Source organism: Peromyscus leucopus, chromosome 7 (genome assembly GCF_004664715.2).
Source record: "Peromyscus leucopus breed LL Stock chromosome 7, UCI_PerLeu_2.1, whole genome shotgun sequence".
In the NCBI taxonomy this organism is placed as follows: domain Eukaryota; kingdom Metazoa; phylum Chordata; class Mammalia; order Rodentia; family Cricetidae; genus Peromyscus; species Peromyscus leucopus.
The window spans coordinates 85,323,359-85,342,277 of record NC_051069.1 but is presented as its reverse complement, the minus strand read 5'-3'; the positions used below and the strand labels follow the sequence as shown (position 1 = coordinate 85,342,277).

The 18,919-nt window shown below is 50.1% G+C and overlaps 1 protein-coding gene across 7 annotated transcripts in view; it reads left to right on the top strand.

Moving 5' to 3' along the window:
- Pxylp1 (2-phosphoxylose phosphatase 1) overlaps positions 1 to 18,919 on the top strand; it is a 65,448-nt gene that overhangs the window by 26,516 nt on the left and 20,013 nt on the right. For 4 of the 7 annotated variants that reach the window (XM_028866040.2, XM_037207855.1, XM_028866043.1 and 1 more), the window contains one exon: positions 8,960 to 9,091. In XM_028866040.2, the coding sequence (XP_028721873.1) occupies positions 9,013 to 9,091 (79 nt within the window). In that variant the 5' untranslated portion in view covers positions 8,960 to 9,012. Of the gene's footprint in view, positions 1 to 8,560; positions 8,666 to 8,959; positions 9,092 to 10,186; positions 10,954 to 18,919 lie in introns of those variants that run through there. The other 3 variants (XM_028866042.2, XM_028866041.2, XM_028866044.2) reach the window with 3 other exon arrangements.

The window sequence follows — 18,919 nt, the reverse complement described above, 5'->3', positions numbered from 1 at the left end:
GTTTCTGACACTAAGAGAAGCCAGCTTTGGGAGAAGACAAACAGGAAAGGTTGCTAAGGACGTGAAGTACAGAAAGATCTTGGCCTCCAGTGGTAAATGTTTTTTGGTTTTTTGAGACAGGGTTTCTCTGTGTAGCTTTGTGCCTTCCCTGGAACTCACTCTGTAGCCCAGGCTGGCCTTGAACTCACAGAGATCCGCCTGCCTCTGCCTCCTGTAAATGCTTTTAAACTGTTGTCCCAGTGCTGTGACTCTTTGCTGGCAGTGTCGCTGTGTCTTGTTGGGTTAGCGAGGGCACTCTGCTGCCTGCAGCCAACCCACCTTCGTGACTACACGGATAATTTAGGGTTAAAACATGAGGTTATATCATGTCTCCTTTTGTGTCCAGAAGTGACAGAGCCTGAGCAGTGATGAGTTTTTTGCTTCACACACAGTGAGTGTGTAGTCATCATAGTCCCCAGAGGGGAGCCCCTTGCAAGGTCTCAGTGTTTTTTAATGTCAGTGGTGGGATATTTGTTTACCTACTTGAACAGAAGTAAGATAATGATGGCTTTAAGAGGTTGTGAAAGTGGCGGAGTTGGGAAGAGACTTTTAAAACAATTTGACCTGACAAGCAATCAAGGAAATGGGTAGCTTTGCCCCTGGGGGTCACCTAGGGTTCTCTTCATCTGCTAGGGTGCTGTTTCTCATCCACATGTGGAAATGGCTCATCATCATCCTGCAGTTTGGAGCCCCGGAAGGTGTGGGAGAAGACTGGCTTGGGCGGGCAACCTCCTTTTGAAGTGAAATTGCCAGACTCTGCTCACTCAAAGGTCACGGGCCAGACTGGAGTCCCTGCTTACAACTAGTTGCAAAGGAGTTTGGAAAATATTCTCTGGCCATGCGCCCCATTAAGCCCAAGAAGTCTGATCGTGAGGGGTCCAGTTAGAGGCACTTGTCACATAGTGTGTCTGGTGGGGTGCACAGCCAGGACACAAGGGCAGAGTGAGTGTTGGTACCACTCTGAACGTGAAGCAGGGTGGGAACCTCATAGGTCAAGTTCTTTGAACGCTCTGGGGCCTCATGCCAGTTCTGCTCTGCCCTGACCTTGGCATTTAAAACCTCTTCAGACTCTGACTTTCTTTGCTCTTCCCAGTGGGCAGTCTCTTGCTAGGGATGGGGAGAGAGTCCTGTGAACTTCTGAGAGTTGCAGGGCTGGAGCTTATCAGCAGCTCCCCGCTGTGCTGTCTGTGACTCCCTTCACAACCCCGGCTCCATTTCCTCCTGGGGAAAACCATGGCTCACAAAGGGTTGAAACAGTGCGCTAGACTTAGGCACCTGACCCTGAGTCCTGACCGTGTGGAAGAGACTGAAAATGAGGTGGAATCCAGGGGTATTGCCAGATCAGTGCAAGTCTAAAAAAATGGGGTGAAGAACTCTGGGCCACCAGGTGGTGGTGGTGCACGCCTTTAATCCCAGCACTTGGGAGGCAGAGGCAGGCGGATCTCTGTGAGTTCGAGGCCAGCCTGGGCTACAGAGCGAGATCCAGGACAGACACCAAAACTACACAGAGAAACCCTGTCTTGAAAAACAAAACAAAACAAAAAGAGCCCTGGGCCTCGTGTGGCCAGGACATGCTTGGGGATTGATCTGCAGTGTCCTTCGTCCTCGTCCGTCCGTGTGTCCGTGCCCCCCCCCCCTGACTGTGCAGTAACAGATGCCACATCTGAGCCTGGTGCTGTCATGGCTTATGTCACCTTTCCAGGTACCCCGGGTGAGAGAAGTGTCTGGGAAAGCCAGGTATAGGCGGAGCACAGGCATTCAGGGCAGTCACACCTCGGTGCTCCCGGGTGGCATGGGAGAGGGTTCTGCCGCACAGGGGACAGGAGGCGTTCTGAGCTTGCTCCTGGAGGAGAACACACATTGGCAGGAGATGGAACTTAACCTGGGAAACAAGGGCCAATCCACGAAGTGAGCCTGGCCACGCAAGCTGGCACTGCTTGGTGGCATGTTTTGTAAATTACAACTGCAAATGTACCGACTCCAATCCACTCTTTAGAACTGTTTCAAAATTGCCTCTTCCAGAGGCGGGAGAGATGGCTCAGAGGTTAAGAGCACTGGCTGCTCCTCCAGAGGTCCTGAGTTCAATTCCCAGCAACCACATGGTGGCTCACAACCATCTGTAATGAGATCTGGTGCCCTCTTCTGGCCTGCAGGGATACATGCAGACAGATAATAAATAAATAAATAAATAAATAAATAAATGCCTCTTCCAGGGAGCCGACCCAGTGTCTCTTACTCTGGGCATAATCAACCTCTGTGCTGCCCTCTCCCTCCCTGGAGGCTCTGTTTTCCTGCATGTTCTAATGTTTGCCTACTCGTGACTTGACTAATTAGACTGTGGGCTTACTTTGAAGATTATTATTAAATAAATTCGCTTTATTGTGCTGAACTCACAAGTAAAAACACCACACAGCCAGATTAAAGTAGCCTCTCGAACCTTCCCCAGTCCACCACCAGCTTGAGCAGCATCTGCCAGCCTCCTTACCCTCCCTCAAGCCTCGGAGGATTTTTTGTTTTGTTTGTTTATTTTTGAGATTTATTTATTTGTATTTCATGTGTCTGGGTGTTTTGATATGTGCTCTACATGCAGGCAGCTCCTGTGGAGGCCAGAAGAGGGCATTAGATCCCCTGGGACTGGAGTTACTCATGCTTGTGAGCTACCATGTGGGTGCTGGGAATTGAACTCAGGTCCTTTGGGACGGCAGTGCTGAGCCATCTCTTCAGCCCCGCAACCTGAGTATTTTTACAGCAATTCCTGGTCTCATAGCCTTTCTTCTGTAAATCTGCAGTGCATTTCAGTTAAGTTTCAAGATGCCTCCTTTTACCCCCCAGAAGTATTCTCTGTCCTATGCCTGAGTTTTTGTCCTTTAGCATGGCACCTGTTGATGTCAGGAAATACTCTGTCTTGGAATGAATTGTATGTGCATGCGTGAGCAAGTGAATGAATGAATGAATGAATGAACCAGTTGGCTTCCACTTAGAAGCAAGCTTACAAATTAGAGCTGGAGAGCTTTGGACCCAGACTAACCGCTGTGGGCTCTGAGCACCCCACCTAGTACTGCATTCCAGTCTGTTCTCCTGGGCTTTCCTGGCGGCTCCAGAATTCATCCATCTTCATCAGTCTCCGAGGCTGGTTTATTCTTAGCCAGGCAGCTTTGATTTTGCAATTAAGCTCCTCTTTGAGGTGACCTCAGGAGGAGGGCTCTTTAGATGCAGCCTTAACCTGTGCTTGGTTCGTGTTTACTTTACAATTACATGATTTCTTTTTATCTTAGGCCAATGATTATGTTTTTCACTTAGGCCAAAATGATTATGACCGAAACAAATCAGAGTATAGAATCTATCCCAAGTATTTTCTTTATTTAATTCTATCTTTCTATTCCTGGTGAAAGTACTTTAGCTGCACAGATGGGATAATTGAGTGCATATTTTCTCTGGAGTAGCCATGGTCACATTTAAAATCCTAAATTCTGTATGCCTTAAAGGGGAAACCAGAGCCTCTTGCCTCATATGGCATTCTTGGTTTTTACAAGGTAAAAAATAGTACAGGGCTGGGTTCTGGAAGCCTCTAATGATGGAATAGTAGCTTGGAAAGATGCCTTTGACATGTTTCTTTCCCTTTAATTCAGGAGTGGTAGTTACTGTAGTGTAAGGGGATCTGCTTATTATCTTGTGCTGGTTCAGCGCTGCGTTTTCTTCTGCTGCTCAGATTTATGGTTGAGTCGAAGGGAATTAGCGGGACTTTCCTGTGATCAGAAATTCAATGTAATAATTCTGGGTTTGAGGTAGTTTTAACCAGGGACTAGAGGTATGTCCAGTGGACACCTCATAACAGGTAACTTTATCTTACATTCAGCCAGAACATGGAACAGCTGTGTCCACAGGAATATTTTAGGGAGTTGGGTTTGGTTATGATGCATGTTGGACCAAGACCATCTTTCCATGGAAGGTGGTGGGACCTGAGAGATGTTGGGGAATAGGAAGTGGGGGGGCTACAGTCCCTTAGAATCCCTTCACCCAGCCAGCACAGCAGTGAGCCGTCCCGTGGATTTGATTTTCTGTGCTGTGAGTAGCAGCTGTGGGACTTCCCTCTAGTCTTAGAGCCCTGACTGTTGTGACCTGTGTGAGGGTGGTGGGATGTCTGAGGACAGCGGTAGGCACAGAGCCCCTGTGAAGGCACACGCATGAAGAAGGCAGGAAGGAAACCCAAGGACAGCATGACTTACCAAGTGCCTCTCTTAGCCTCTTGGATGGCATAGCAAAAGAGGAAGAGAGCTCTGGATAATCAAGGCTGCATCCTGGACTACGGAGCGGGAACAGAGGCCATACTTGGTGATCTTTGACTTTTTGCTGAGGGAACTTACAAGTTGAGGCATATGTTCCAGGTTGGAAACCCTTGGGCAAGGCTGGCCACAGCAATTGAGCTGAAGTCTCACCATGGAACAGGAGCCATGAACGTGGCTACAGATTTGGCTGCCTGCCCTGAGGCTAGGGATGTGGGCCAGCGGCTCGGGAAGTGTCCAGTGGCCAGGATTTTGAGAAGAAAGCACAGCATGAAGCAGGAACAGCAGTTCTGGAGAAAGAGTGAATCTTTGGGTTTAGATAGGCATGGCGTCTGTGTAACTCCACCAGAGCCGGAGAGTCAGATGTGACGCATCTCTGCTGTGCGCCAGCTGCTCTGCCCCTGCAGAGTGTTTACTATTCACAATGTCTCCTTGCTCATGTTCTTACCCCCAGGCTTACTGAAGTCATGATCTACGACTCAGAAAAACAGAGTCAATCTCTTGTCTTGAGAGTGTGTGGAAAATACACGCAGAGCTGGGAATGGTGCATAGATCTATGGGCCTCTGGAGCCTCATCCTTGCCACTCAGCTAGGTCTCCTTCCATGGAAGGAGTGTCCCGGGGGGGGGGGGCAGGGAATACCTACAGTGGCAGAACTGTGCCCTCGCCATTTCCCATCAGCAAGCACTCACTGACCCATGGGCATCTTAACTTCAGCTGTAAACCATTGTTTTCAAATTCTTGCACATTTTGGATTCTGTCAACACTATTGAGCCATTTTAAAACTAAGAACAGCCGGGCAGTGGTGGCGCACGCCTTTAATCCCAGCACTCCGGAGGCAGAGCCAGGAGGATCTCTGTGAGTTCGAGGCCAGCCTGGGCTACCAAGTGAGTCCCAGGAAAGGCGCAAAGCTACACAGAGAAACCCTGTCTCAAAAACAAAACAAAACAAAACAAAACAAAACAAAAAACTAAGAACAAAGCATGGTCTCCATCCCCATGTCCTTTGCTGAAGTGGACTCCAGAAAATGAAGTGGACCCCAGAAGATGCCATGTGTCTTACGTCACAGTTTAGTCACCCCCAGGCTGGGCTGTGTGCAGAGCTGGAGGATGTGACTCAGTGTAGGTGGAAATTTAACCTCACTGGAGAGTCAGATAGGGCACAGAAACCCAGAGGGAATGGAAAAGGAATGGGGAATAGTCCCACTGAAAAGTCAGGGTCAGCAGAAATGACAGCAGCCCAGAAATTAGAAGCTGCATGAACTCAGCCATCTGGTCAACCCCACATGCCCTCTGTGTTTTACATCTGAGCCTAAATACAGTCCCCTTCTCCATAAGTACTCAGCAAGTTTTGGAATGTAGACAAGACGGAGAATGGCATTGTGGGATGCCAATCCTGGCTTGTGTTTTCTGGTAAAGATGCAAGACCTTTATTCTCTTTCCTGCCAGTTAACTTTTGCTGTGTATCAAGTTTTCAAAACTCACCAGCTTAAAACAGCAGTCATTACATTTGTGTGTGAGTTTGTGGATTGGCCCTGCGTTTCCTCTGGTCTGGACTGATTCCGCTGATAGAAGTCTCCAGGCTTGGCTGAACTGAGTGGTCTAGGGTACCTTCATTCATGTATAATGATTGGAAGGCTGGTTGTTTGGAGAAAGCCTCAGTGGGGGCTGTTTTCCTTGGTTCCACGTGGTTTCTCATCCTCTGGCAGACAAGCCTGAAAGTCCTCTCATAGTTCAGCCCCGGTGCATGTGGAGCCCCTGCGTGCAACCCATCTGCTGTTTTCCCATTAGCCAAAGCAAGTCTCTGGGCTAAATTGGGAGTCAGTTCAGGGCTTATACATAGTCCATGGATACAGAAAAGGCGGGAATTGGGAGCCATTACTGTGAGAATGGCATCATGCTGCAAACCTGGAGTTAGCTCAGCAAGTAACAGTTGTTACTACTTGACGCCCACCTGCAGACAGCTCTGAGAGACACTGCGGTGAATTCCTCAGGAAAAGTCCGTGTCAAGGAAAATGGCAGGACCTGTGCCGCAGATCTAGCAGCCTCTTCTGGGAAATCCACCAAGAGGCTGGAGGCAGAAAGTTAATGAAGGGGCTAGATGGACCCTAGCAGCCAAAGAACTCCATTCATTGCCTCCTATGTGCAAGCACAGGGCAATCAGGCTAGGTCTAGGCTAGGAGGTATTAGAGCAGGAGGTGCCGTCTGGACCCAAGAATCAAGGACAATTTCCCTGGGCCAGCACGGGCCCAGAGTAAGAGACCCAAGACCAGATTTGAAGGAGAGCTACAGAGGGAGCTTTGAGGATAAGAACCATAGTCCCTGGAATGTCCCTTGCATGCCAGGATTGTATTTAGCCTTGAATTTGGTCCACACAATTCCCTGAGGCAATGAGTCCCCATCTCCAGATGAGAAACTACCTTGGGGAGGTTAAGTAATTGGCACCAGTCAGCAAGCTTGTTATGTGTCTGACCCCACAGCACGGAGCCCTTTCTCTGCACCAAGCTGCTGCTGACGTCACATAAGACAGCATCATTGGGCAGCCAGGCCCGTAGGACCCTTCTGACAGTAGAGCTTGGGAATACCCCCCAGCGCTGCCTCCACAGAAGCTCTAGAAGATGGTCATGTAGAGGAAGAGAATGTTCAAAGATAGTATCATCCACAAAAGAAGATGGCAGAGGAAACCATGAAGAACAGCCCCAGTTCACTTGATAGTACAAAGATACCAAAATCTTCTCTAAACCTTTCTTCACATTCCACAGTTTTTATTTGCCTCCCATTCCCAAATTGAAAGAATCACCAAGGCTTTAGTGGAGTTCTCCTATTATCCAGGAGAATGAAACAAGTGGATTGTAAGTTTGAGTTCAGCCTGGGCTACACGGTGATACTCTTTTTCAAAAAAAAAAAAAAAAAAAAAAAAAAAAAAAACGAAACAAAACCCCTCAGAATCATTGTATTAGATCATTGAGAGAATAAACCAAATCAGGAAATATTAGGCACTAAGGGGCTCTGAGACCCATGGCCACGCAAGGAAGGCGGCTGTTCTGACCTACCACAAGTGAGCTTGGCCCGTGTTTGACTAGAATCTGTCAACATCTGTGTAGATGTTGAAGGAGATGCTGCAACCTACAAGTAACAACTCCAGAGCCGCAGAGACCTCCCTCCACACCCTGGCACCACTGAGTAACTTCTCACTGGCAACCTTCAGCTTCCTGTCTGTGCATCAGAAATGCACGCACCAACCTAGCAGCCTGTGAGCAAGGTGACAGTTGGGGCACATGTGGCACCAGCTTGCACTGTGCTTGGTGAATAGAAACCTCTGGAAATGGATGGTTGTGAGCAGTTAGGAGTCCCTGGCACCTGGAAGAATGGAATGAAGGTTGGTTGCTGCTGAGCAAGGGGCCGCCAAGGTGGTTCCCACAGAGGAGAGGTGCTGGTGGTCCACTCCACTGGGAGGTGGCAGTGTGTTTTCATTTGTCTTTTAGAAAAATCCCCTCCACCCAAATCCTGACATGTCCCTTCCTAAAGGAGGGGAGAAGATGGGGAGCAAGGGGTGCAGGACTTTGGCTCTTGCCTCACTCCCAGCAGATAAACTTTCTCATAAGTAGCTTATTGACCCTGTCCACATGCCATGCACCCACCTCACTCTAGTGAGCAGTTTGGTGGCCCCTGGTACATTCAGTCACACCATCTTCACACTAGCAGGTGAACTGTCTGATTTTGTCTATCCAGGCTCTGGATATTCAAATTCAATCGAATTTGAAATGGGTAAAGACTCAGGTTTGTAATAGCTGTTATAATGTTATTGTTATAATCTGTTTGTTTGTTTGTTGTTTTTCAAGATGGTTTCTCTGTGTTGCCCTGGCTGTTCTGGAACTCACTCTGTATATAGACTAGGCTGGCCTCGAACTCACAGAGATCAGCCTGCCTCTGCCTCCCAAGTGCTGGGATTAAAGGCGTGTGCCGCCGCCGCCGCCGCCGCCGCCGCCGCCTCCACCGCCACCACCACCACCACCACCACCACCACCACCACCACCACCACTTGGCTTATTATTTTAATCTTAAGAATGTTTTCTAAGAAAAATATGGTTTCCAGTGAGAACCAGAAATAAACCCAGTATGCTGGTGAGATGGTTCATCAGGTGAAGACAAGCCTGGGGGCCCGGGTTCAAGTCTCAGGACCCATGTGAAAATGGAAGGGAAGAACTGACCACACAAAGTCATCCTTTAATCTGCACAGGTCACTATGGCTGATGTCGAAATTATGATGCAAGGTCAAGGTCATCTTGTCAGACAGACAGTTCATCAGAAAGTTGAAGATTTAAAGGCTTGAGGTCAGAATGGGGTGAGCTGGCCCGTGTGCTGGGTTTGTTGTCTATGGCTTGTGCGTGCTCAATGAATGTTCTTTGCACTTCCCTCTGGAATGAGATGGCAGATAAGACGAGAACTAGTGAACTCTCTTCACCTGGCAGAGTGTTCTCACTTGGGTTTCTCTGGGGGCCAAGACTTGTAGAGCAAGTGTCCTCCAGCTGGGATCCCTGCCTCCCTATCAGGGGGATGGGCTAACTGGATTACTTCCAGGTGACAGACGTCTCTTTCTTCTTCAACATTTTGTTCCTTGCCTTTGTTTTCCCCACAGGACGGGTTCCGGATTGGAGGTGAAACCATGAAGAGAAAGTAGAACGGATAATAATGCTTTACCGCAATCGCTTCCTGGTGCTGCTGGCCCTGGCTGGGCTGCTGGCCTTCCTGAGCCTCAGCCTGCAGTTCTGTGAGTACAGTGGGGCATTGAGGACCCCAGGAGGGCAGACAGCTTCGCTGGGAAACGCAGGGCCCGGGCTTGTGGGGAGCGAGGAAACTCGGGGCATGTTCATAGCCGGTGCTCATGGAGAACGGTTGCAAGCAGGAGTCCTAACCGACATCTCTTCTTTCTTTGAGTCCAGGTCTCACTCTGTAGCCCAAACTAGTCTCAAACTAATGCTCCGCCTTCCTCAGCCTCCTAGGCCTGTGCCTCCACACTCACACCCAGACTCATGAGACAGTCTTTGAACTTGTACATACATTCCTAAACTGCTTGCTTATTCTCATTGACATCCATCCCCAAGGTACAGAGGGGCCATCCTGATTTCTCATGCTGAGCAGAGGTATTTGACCCTTGATTCCTTAAAGACCAAGTGGCCATTTTATGTTCAGTCACTGATGACTGGGGGCTGGGGTAGCTCAGGACAGGGTGGGGGGAATTAGGTTGCTGCTATGAAATCTGGCCCCCAGGTGACAGAGGCCGCTCATGGGAGGTCCCAGGTAGCAAAGTAAGGACTCTGGTGAAGCTTGTCTGTGGGCCTCCTCATCCATCATCTTCCACTGGATCCTTATGCTCACACTGTACCCCAAATCTGTGCTCCCCACACTTTCCATGAGAGGGTCTATCCTTGGACTCCAATCCTGCCTCAGTTTCTCATTGATTGTAGCCCTTCAGTGCTGGCCCACTTCCCGTGTCCCCCCTGCTTGGCCTTCCCTGTGCTTACTGCTGCAACCCAGCGTGGGCCAGCTGTTCCCCATCTTCCTTCCATCCCGTCAGCCCTTGCCTCCTCCCCTCTAGATAACCCTCCATTGCGCCAAGGGTTTGAGGCTTCCGTGATGTACATCGGGATTTCCTGAGCCAGCTCCCTTTCACTAGTCATGAAGCCTCGCTGTGCCGTTTCCCCGTGTATCTCAGGGCCCCACCTGCCCAGCACAGAGTGGGTGTCTCTTGAGTGTCTATTGATGAATGACTCTGTCTACTCTGAAAGCGTCTCCCTTTCCTTCCGAGTCTGTGTACTGGAAACCGAGGCGGTGCTGGCACAGCGCTGAGAGCTGGTGTGTTTGCTGGCTTCTCTGTTTACCCCCTCACCCCGATGAGTGGGAGGCAAGTGTTTGTCACCCCCAGGAGCTCTGTGGGGAGGTGGCATTTCTGTTTCACTCTGAGTGGCAGAAAGCGGAGCAGGTGGCCCAGTGAGTGGGAGGTGGTGAGTGCAGAGGGATGTGGGGGACTCGGCGTCACGAGTGGGTGGTTCGAAGAAAGGAAGTCGTGAGCAGGCTTGCCCGATTTACCACCAGAGTGGTACGGGCTCACCTCTGTGCACGCAACAGGCCATTCTAACAGTGGAGAGGCTTCAGAATACTTACTTCATTCTTCCAGTATTGGAAGTGCTCAAGAGAAGGTGACCATAGACGTGCAAAAATACCCCAGATGGCCAGTGACCTGCAAAAAATAGAAATCCTTTCCAAAAAGGGGGTTTGGCTTTCAGTGGTTTCATTGTTTGTAGTTTTTCATTGGAAATTTTCCACCGTTCGGTCAAGGAGGTGGGACCTGCAATCAGCCTGGGCGGGTTGTGAGAGGTAAATGTGGCTCGCTTGCGTTCCCCAGGCATCTTGTATGAGCTGGCCTGTGTGGCACTGAATGGCCCTGTGTGTCTTGCTTGTACAACGCTTCTGAATGTTCGTCTGTTAGGAGGGCCACTTTTCAGCCACACTTTTTTAAGGGAAATTTTGCAGAATAAATTGGCCTGGCTGGACTTGGGCTCTTTATTCCGGAATACCTTGCAGTTCAGAAAGCTTAAGAAATGGACATCCTTGCTGTTCTTCTCCTTCTAGGTAAACTGCAACTTTGGAACCTGCTTTTTTCTGTAGAAATGACACTTAGTTGCTTTATTTATTTGATTGCTTTATTGCTTGCTTATTACTATAGTATAAGAAGCTTTATTGATTCATAAAACAAAGACTGACTCAGGCTTTCGTTCTTACCCTAAAATATACATGTGTTTTTTCTTTATTGCTCTCTTTGACAAATTTTTTGAATACCATCTTGGCAGTATTATTATTTGAAACAATATAGTTGAGGTTATCAACTATAACTTTTTGTGTTCTTTAATTAAAAAGTATGGTTTCATTTTCTGAAACTATTGTGTATCTTATTACATCTTGTTGGTAGATTAATTTTCTTGTTAATATTTTGGATATGGAAACATTTTGACGCAGGTTAGGATGTAGACATGGGATTGTTTAACAAGGATTGTTTAAATAAGCATGTCTCTGGGTGGACAGAGAGCGTGAATAGTCAAGCCACACACATCTGTTAAGAGCTTGGTGTGCTCAGCGTGTGGAGGGGTAGAGAAGGGCCCAGACAGCACAAGGTACTATGCGTAGCTTTTCAACACGTCCATTTTCAATAATACTAATGGCTTGCCTGTGAATAAAGTTACTTGTTTGTTTTTATATTTTCAGTTCCTTAATGTTGAAATGTGTACAGTGGGAAAATAACTTCTCAAGTTCAAGGATCCTTTGTTTCGACATGGAAAGACGGTTAGGATCTGAAGACATCTGAGTCATTCCTTTCCGCTTTTTCTGCCCATTTCTAATCACTCGTTTTTCCTGTTTGCCGCATTTCTTCAGTGTGTATTTTGTGCTCACTTCTCTGTGTTCTCATCAGCTTCCCTGAATGGCGATGTGACAGGCACACTCAGGCTCTGAAATTGTGGCCTTGAGTTGAATGCTAGCTTCCTCATTGAGCAGCTGTACTCTGGGCCTTCCTTCGTAAGAGAGTTAATTAATCATCATAATTTTGCAAGGTTGGCACGAGAATGGACGTGTGTGGAAACCCCTTGGCTGGCGCAAGCCTCTTAGTTATACCTACCTACTGCTCCTTTGCAGAGCTGGTACGAGATGTAGGAAAGCCCCTGGCTCGTGGCAGCTGCTGTTTCTTCTGTAAAATGGAGCTAATTATTATGGTTTTGCAAGACTGGTTGAGAGCTGAGAGCTTTTGGGAAAACCCTTGGCCACAGAAGAGCACTAACTGTAAGTCTGTGGGCAAACCAGAGTCCCACCAGAGTGCGATCTCATGGTATTCTGGCATCTCAGAAGGTGGCCAGAACTTACGTGACTTCAGCTAGTTGGTGAAAGAAAACTTGAGATTTGCCATCCACTTATTTGCTTTTAATCAGAGCACATTGGCTGACAGTTAATCTTTATGGTGCATATGGCACTCATCAGGGAGCATCCTCTTGGTCAGAACCTCAGTTGACCACAGCAGAGTTCATCTGCAGTAGTGAAAGCTAGTGTTGTCTTCAGTATCTGAAGTGTCCTTTCTGCAAACAGCATTGGCCTGTTCTGTATGACCCGGATGGACACCGAGACACGTTTGCATTAGGCATAAAGCTTCTGAGGAGTCAGTGTTGTGTCAAGGTGGCATGGGTGGTGTATTCTCCTCCCAGGAGTCAGCACACTCTGGAAGGTCACTCTGAGGAGTAGAGTGTCAGGCTGGACATTTTGTATCTTTAAACTCTAAACTGTAAAATTTTATTAATTTTATCTTTCCCTATTGATCCAGTGTTGGGAATATGTACAGCTTTGTTCTTTAGCTAATGTTTCTGAGTTGTCGCTGGGCTGGGAGTTCAGTCCCTCTGCAGCCACAGGCCCCTCTCTGACCAGTGGGGGTACATCAGGAGCAGTGACTTGGAATGCAGTGTAGTGCTGGGCAGGCAAGGGTTGTGGCATGGTGGGATGGATAGAGCACGGAGTCTGGAGCCTGACTGAGGACCAAAGTCCTGTCCGGCCACTGACCAGCTTTCCGAGCTTAGAGAAGCTGTTGGCCTTCTCCGTGCCTCAGTTTCCTCTCTGTCAAGTGAGATAGTGATGGATAGAGTTTGGTGAAGGACTCTGTAACCTGCAGTGCAGTGCCTGGCACATAGTAACCCTGACGTGTGCTACGTGAATTAAGATCATGTATGTATGGCTTGGTGTGGAAGGACAGAGGACAAGAACCCTGTCCAGTCTGGGCAATCAGGGGACATCTGAGGTCATGCTTGAGGGAGAGAAGGACGGGGGCATCTGGGGTCATGCCTGAGGGAGTATAGGACAGGAGCATCTGAGGTCATGCCTGAGGGAGAGTAGGACGGGGGCATCTGAGGTCATGCTTGAGTTGAGGGAGAGTAGTTGTCTGGGGAGGACACTAGAGAAGGGTGTCCCTGGCAGATGGAGGCTGTGCAGAGGCAGAGCAAGGGGGAGCCGCAGCGGCAGAGACACCGCTGTGCAGTTAGCATATTGGAGAGAGAGCACACAGCCCACTTCTGTTTGTTCCAGAATGTAAACATCTGAGTGCTGGGGTTGGTGCTGCTCTGGGCTCTTGTTTCAAATGCACACTCCTAAACAAGCAAACACAAATGTCTGTGGTCCTCCCTACAGAATCTGACTCGTGGTGGGAACAGAGCCCAGAAATCTGTGTTAGGAATCAGCAGCCCCCCCCCCCCCCCGGTGTGGCTCATGTATAGTGTGAACTGGTGGGAGGGTGACACTGGGTGACGCAACCCAGAGGCTGTTTCAGTTACACAAAGCCTGGGGGTGGCTCAGATGCAGGCGTTTGCAGGAGCAAAGCCTGGCGCGTCACCGTGTGCGTGGGGCTTTATAACGACTCGGGAGGTATGATGGGATGGAGGGATGCTACCTTGACACCCAGGAGTCTGGCTCAGGCAGTCTCCGGATGCCTTGCTCATCCACATATTCATTCAGAGGTCCCCTGCAGTAATCCACTCGGGAGGAAGATACAAGCTGAGGGAAATGAAACATCCAGACAGACATGGAGAGCAGAAGAGTGCTCTGGACAAGAAAAGAAGTGTGCAGAGCTCAGAGAAGGGCGGTAGGGCCAGGAGTCAGTGTGGTGCACAGGATGGTGGAGGCGTATGAGGGCTGCATGGATGCAGTGCCCTGCCCAAAGTGGATCTCGGTGGAAGGCCTAGGGAAGAGCGAGTCCGCGGCCACTGTCTGTGGTCTGTGTTGACCATCATGCAGTCTGGGCTGGGAAGAACCTGACCATGTAGAGGCTGTGAACTTGTTTGGTTTGGCCCAGCCAATGTTTTCAGGTTTTAAAAATTATTTGCCAGTTTCAGATCAACACACTTTCAGCTCTTGTTTGAAAAGTCATTCTCCCTGGCATCTGAGACCTCGGGCTCCATCCTGCTCAGTCTCTGCGACAGCTGTATTTTTCCCTGGGCAAAGAAAGGAAGGTGGGCCAAAGGTGAGATCCTGGGGAGACAGCAAGAGAGGGTAGAGGGAGACAGGACAGTCAGCTGGGTGGCGCTGCTTAGACAGGGGCAGTTCAGAAGCCGGGGAGGGAGGGAGGGAGGGAGGGAGGGAGGGGACCTTCGCGAAGGTCTCAGGTGGGCAGACTAGGAGTCCGTGAAGAGAGCGGAGTGTGTGTGTGGTGTGGTTCTGTTGGCACCTTTCTGTCAGCGGAGCCAGCGTCTTCCTGAAGTCCCCAGACCCCATGCTCTGTCCCTGCCCTGTGTGCTTTGGATCCCAGGCCGACTGGGAAAGAGAAGAACAACATTTGGTAGAGCCCTGTGAATTCAAGTGACCTCTGCACAGAGGAGCAGAGGAAGCAGCAGTGACGCCATCTTGGTTGTTTAGATTCTCGCTTCCTGGGCCTCGTGTGCTCTTTATAGACAGCCGTCGGTGTGTACAGCATCAATTCCATGGCAGTCCCTGATGGCCTGTTGTGTATGACACACGTAGTCTTACAGATCACAGTACAGGTAGGTGTAGGATAAAGGGACTTAAGATTACGCAAGCTGTTGGCTACAGAACAGTATGGGGTCTGTATCCGGGCAGGGGACTGGACTGTCTCTGCTCTTTCTCATGTGTTCATTTTATGAAGGAAGGCATGAACTCTAGCAGTGTGCATGAACTGGGGTGTTTGGAAGACCTTTGTGTGTTTCCATGGTCAAGGGTTAGAGATGGAAGCCTTCGGAGAGCAAGGAGTCCAGGCTGGCGGGGTGGCTCGGTAGATAAAGGTGCCTGAGTTTGATCCCCAGATCCCACGTGGTGGAAGGAGAGAACAGGTTATCCTCTGGCTCTCAGATTTGGGGGTGAAGGGGAGCCAGGACACAAGAAGTGAGGGAGCCAGGTCCCTTTCATAGTTCTTTCCCATGCGCTCTCTGGCCGTCTCTGATTACTATTTCCATTGTGATTTGGGGTCTTCGGTCTTCACACCACAACGGGCCTCTTGGGTAGCAGCCAGCCTGTGCCCCTCTGAGGAATGTAGTTTCTGGACCTCTCTCCGAGGCTTCAAGTGGGACCCAAGCTAGGTCCACTGAGGGACCCCTCACACTCCAGCAGCTGATAAACTTAGGTCCCCGTGGCAAATGCTGGGAAAGAAGTTGAGACAGCTAGCTTGTAAATGGCCTCCAGCCTGATAGGACCTGCTGAGTCCCCATGCTCTGTCATGGTCCACTGGCTCATGCAGGCAGCCAGTTCAGCAGACACTGACTTGCTACATCACGTACTTCTACATAATGTTGGCTCATGATGAGGCAACGTTAAAATGGGGGGAAACATGAAAGGCAGCATATGCTGGCTCAGTAAGTTCTCAAAGGAACTTGAGGTTCACCTGTTGGATCGGTCTTGTCGGTATGAAATCAAGCGCCTGCGTCTCCAGCTGTGGTTTTGGCCTTGCCCACCCCTCCGGTAAAACAAGGCCCAGCCCAGCATTAACACACATGACCGAAGGCAGATAGATAACAGAACTGCAACTCTTTCTTGTGGTTCTGGTTTCCAAGGGCAATTACAGCAGACTTTTGTTTTTTGATCCGGTACATCGGGGAGACAGGGTGGGCATTGAAGATAATTTTGTGGACTGAGGAGTACTGAGGGAATTGTGGGAACTGGCCGTTAGAGCAAATCATTACTCCTTGGCAGATGGATGAAAGAGAACTCCAGAGTCCTTTAGGTGACAGGGACAAACTGGAGCAGTGTGGAGGCAGACAAAAGGGGTGCTGCCCCTCAGGAAAGGGGTGCTGCCCCTCAGGAAGGGTGCTGACTCAGGTGAACTGAATGCTTGCAAGAGTTAGAAAAGCTGCTGCTGTTGAGGTGGGGGAGGGGAGAGAGACTGGCCCACTGTGCTTCTGGGGTGTGGACCACCAGACCCAGTGACTCCTCCTGATCCCACACTGAAGGAACACCTGGTAAGAAATTATAAGGCAGGGGGTAAGAGGAGTCTGGAGAGAAGACTCTGTGGTTGAGAGCACCCACTGTTCTCTCAGTGGACCCAAGTTCACCCTATCAAGCAGCTCACAGCCACCTGGAACTCCAGTTCCAGGGGACCCGACATCTTCTGGCCTCCATGGGCACCTGTGTGCATGTGGTGCACATGAACTCATACAGGCACATATACTTATGCATAAATAAATAATTTTTTAAAGAACTTATAAGGAACAGGAATAAACATTTGTGGAGGACAGATGTGGAAGTGATATGTCTTGATCCTTTACCATACTCTATGCACAGATGACCTCAAGTCATTCACCACCATCCAGATGTCTGTATTGTCAACTTTGTTTTACGAATGGAGGTTAGAGACAGCGATGTCTGCCCAGGGCCAGGACCAGACCCGACTCCTTGCTTTCTGAACCCTTGCGCTGCCCAGCCCAGGCTGCTTCTCAGCAGTAAGAACCATGGACAGACTTAAGTGGAGTCCCATCTGACCGTAGTCCCTGAGGAGGTGACCAGCCCAGGCTGAGGTCCCAGCCAGGGGAAGGCGGGCCTGAGTTAGTGAGGTAAAATGCAGCTGGCAAGCTAGACCTTGGCCTCCACTGATTCTTGGCTGGTACTGTCACTAGAGGCTTGTGGAGCAGCTGAGCCCAGAGACAAAGCTGAAATGACACTGTGTCCTGACCGTGTGACAGTCACTGGGACTGTCACCTGTGGTTCCCAGCATGGAGCTTTGGTCTGCCAGGTGTCCGTACAGTGGAGGAGGGGCAGACCCGTCACACAGGCTAAGGGCGTGGCGGGAGACTGGGCCGTGAAAGCCACCTCTTCCACTGCGTCAGCATCTTCCTTTGGGGCAGCCTGTCTTTTCTGGAAAGGACCTTGTTAGAGTCAGTGTGTGTGTTAGCATGGTGAGAACAGGGCACGGAGGAATCTCATGGATACCCAACTGGACCATAGTGTTGGTATGGAGTGGGGGGGGGGGGGAGGTTGAGGGGGCAGGAGGAGCTGCTTATCTTAGCTAGGGTTTCTGTTGCTGTGATTAAAACACCATGACCAAAAGCAACTTGGACAGGAAAGGGTTTATTTCAGCTCACAGTTGTAGTCCAACATGAAGGGAAGTCAGGGCAGGAACTGGAGGCAGGAACTCAAGGGAGAAGTCATGGAGGAATGCTGCCTGCGGACCTGCTCCCTGTGACTTGCTCAGCCTGCTTTCTTATGCACCCGAGGCCCATCCGCCCGGGGGTGGCACTGTCCACAGTGGGCAGGGCCCTGTCATATCACTAATCAAGAAAATGTCCCCACAGGCTTGCCTACAGGCCCATCGGATGGAGGCATTTTCCTCGGTTGAGGTCTCTCCTCACTTGTGTAGAGTTGACAAAAAACCAGCTGCACATGGCTGTCCCCGGGTGTGGGGCCTCTCCACAGGAGGAAAGGACTTGTCGCGGTGGTGCAGTAGCATCTGCCTGTGCGGTGCCCCGTGAGAGTCGGCGTGAGGCACCTGTGAAGAGCTTGCGCCGGAGGCTAAGGCTGCCACAGGTAGAAGAGGGCCAGGGTGTCAGTTCTGTGCCCCTGCTCGAAGTACCCGACAGTGACCACTTACGGGGAAAGTTTCATTTTGGCTCCCGGTTTCGGAGAGATTTTGGTTCACCATAAGGGGGAAAGCATGGCAGTTTGAGACTGAGACTGAGATGGCGGGGGTGTGGGAAATGTGTTCACGAGGTGGCAGACCAGGAGGCAGAGGGCTGGATGGGAACCGAGGCTGACCACTCTCAAAGGACTGCCCTAGTTCTCTGTTTCCTCCAGCCAGGCCCCACCTCTTAAAGGTTCCACAGCCTCCCAGAACACTGCCATCAGCCAGGCAACAAGTACTCAAAATGTGAGCTTGACATTTCCGATGCAAACCGTAACAGCTAGGGATCAGTAGGTTTTTGTCTTCCTCTCTGGGTCAAGGCCTTGCTATGGGGAGATGAGCTGACCCCAGAGACACTGGCGTGGCGCTCTGGAGGAAGGACTCTGGCGTGTGTCTGTGCAAGTCGGAGAGGTTCCCAGCAGTGAGCAGGCCCTAGACGCTTGGCTGTAACACACCCGCTGACCCATCCATTACTGCGGGCCAGCCAGAAGCTGGTAGCTAGTGGACTGTCTGGGAAGTTATGACGGCTCTGACTCTGGGCCATTTTTTCCGTCCTGTGGGTCCAGGAATAGAATCAACAGAAGTCAAAACGTAATCATCAGATGCAGGTTTCCTTCAAAGAAGTTCCAAGCTCTGGCGGTTGGGCCGGGTTCTCGTTAGCTAGGGTTTGTCTGAAGATGGTGATGACCCTTCGTGGCACATCTCAGCGTTTCCTCCATAGCATAGTCCCCACTGTGTCTTCCCTGTCCTCCCAAACCAGGGACCAGGGGGCACAGGAGGTGTCATGACTGAGAAGTCCCTGTCTCCCTTCCCTTAAGGTTCAAGTGCTTTTCGTTCCCTTTTCTTATTTAATAATGACGGTGCACAGAGGCCTGGGCATCAGCCTGAGGAGTTAGAGCCCGGCGTGTGGCCTTCAGGAAGCTCTTCGACTCCCTCACTACTACAGCAATG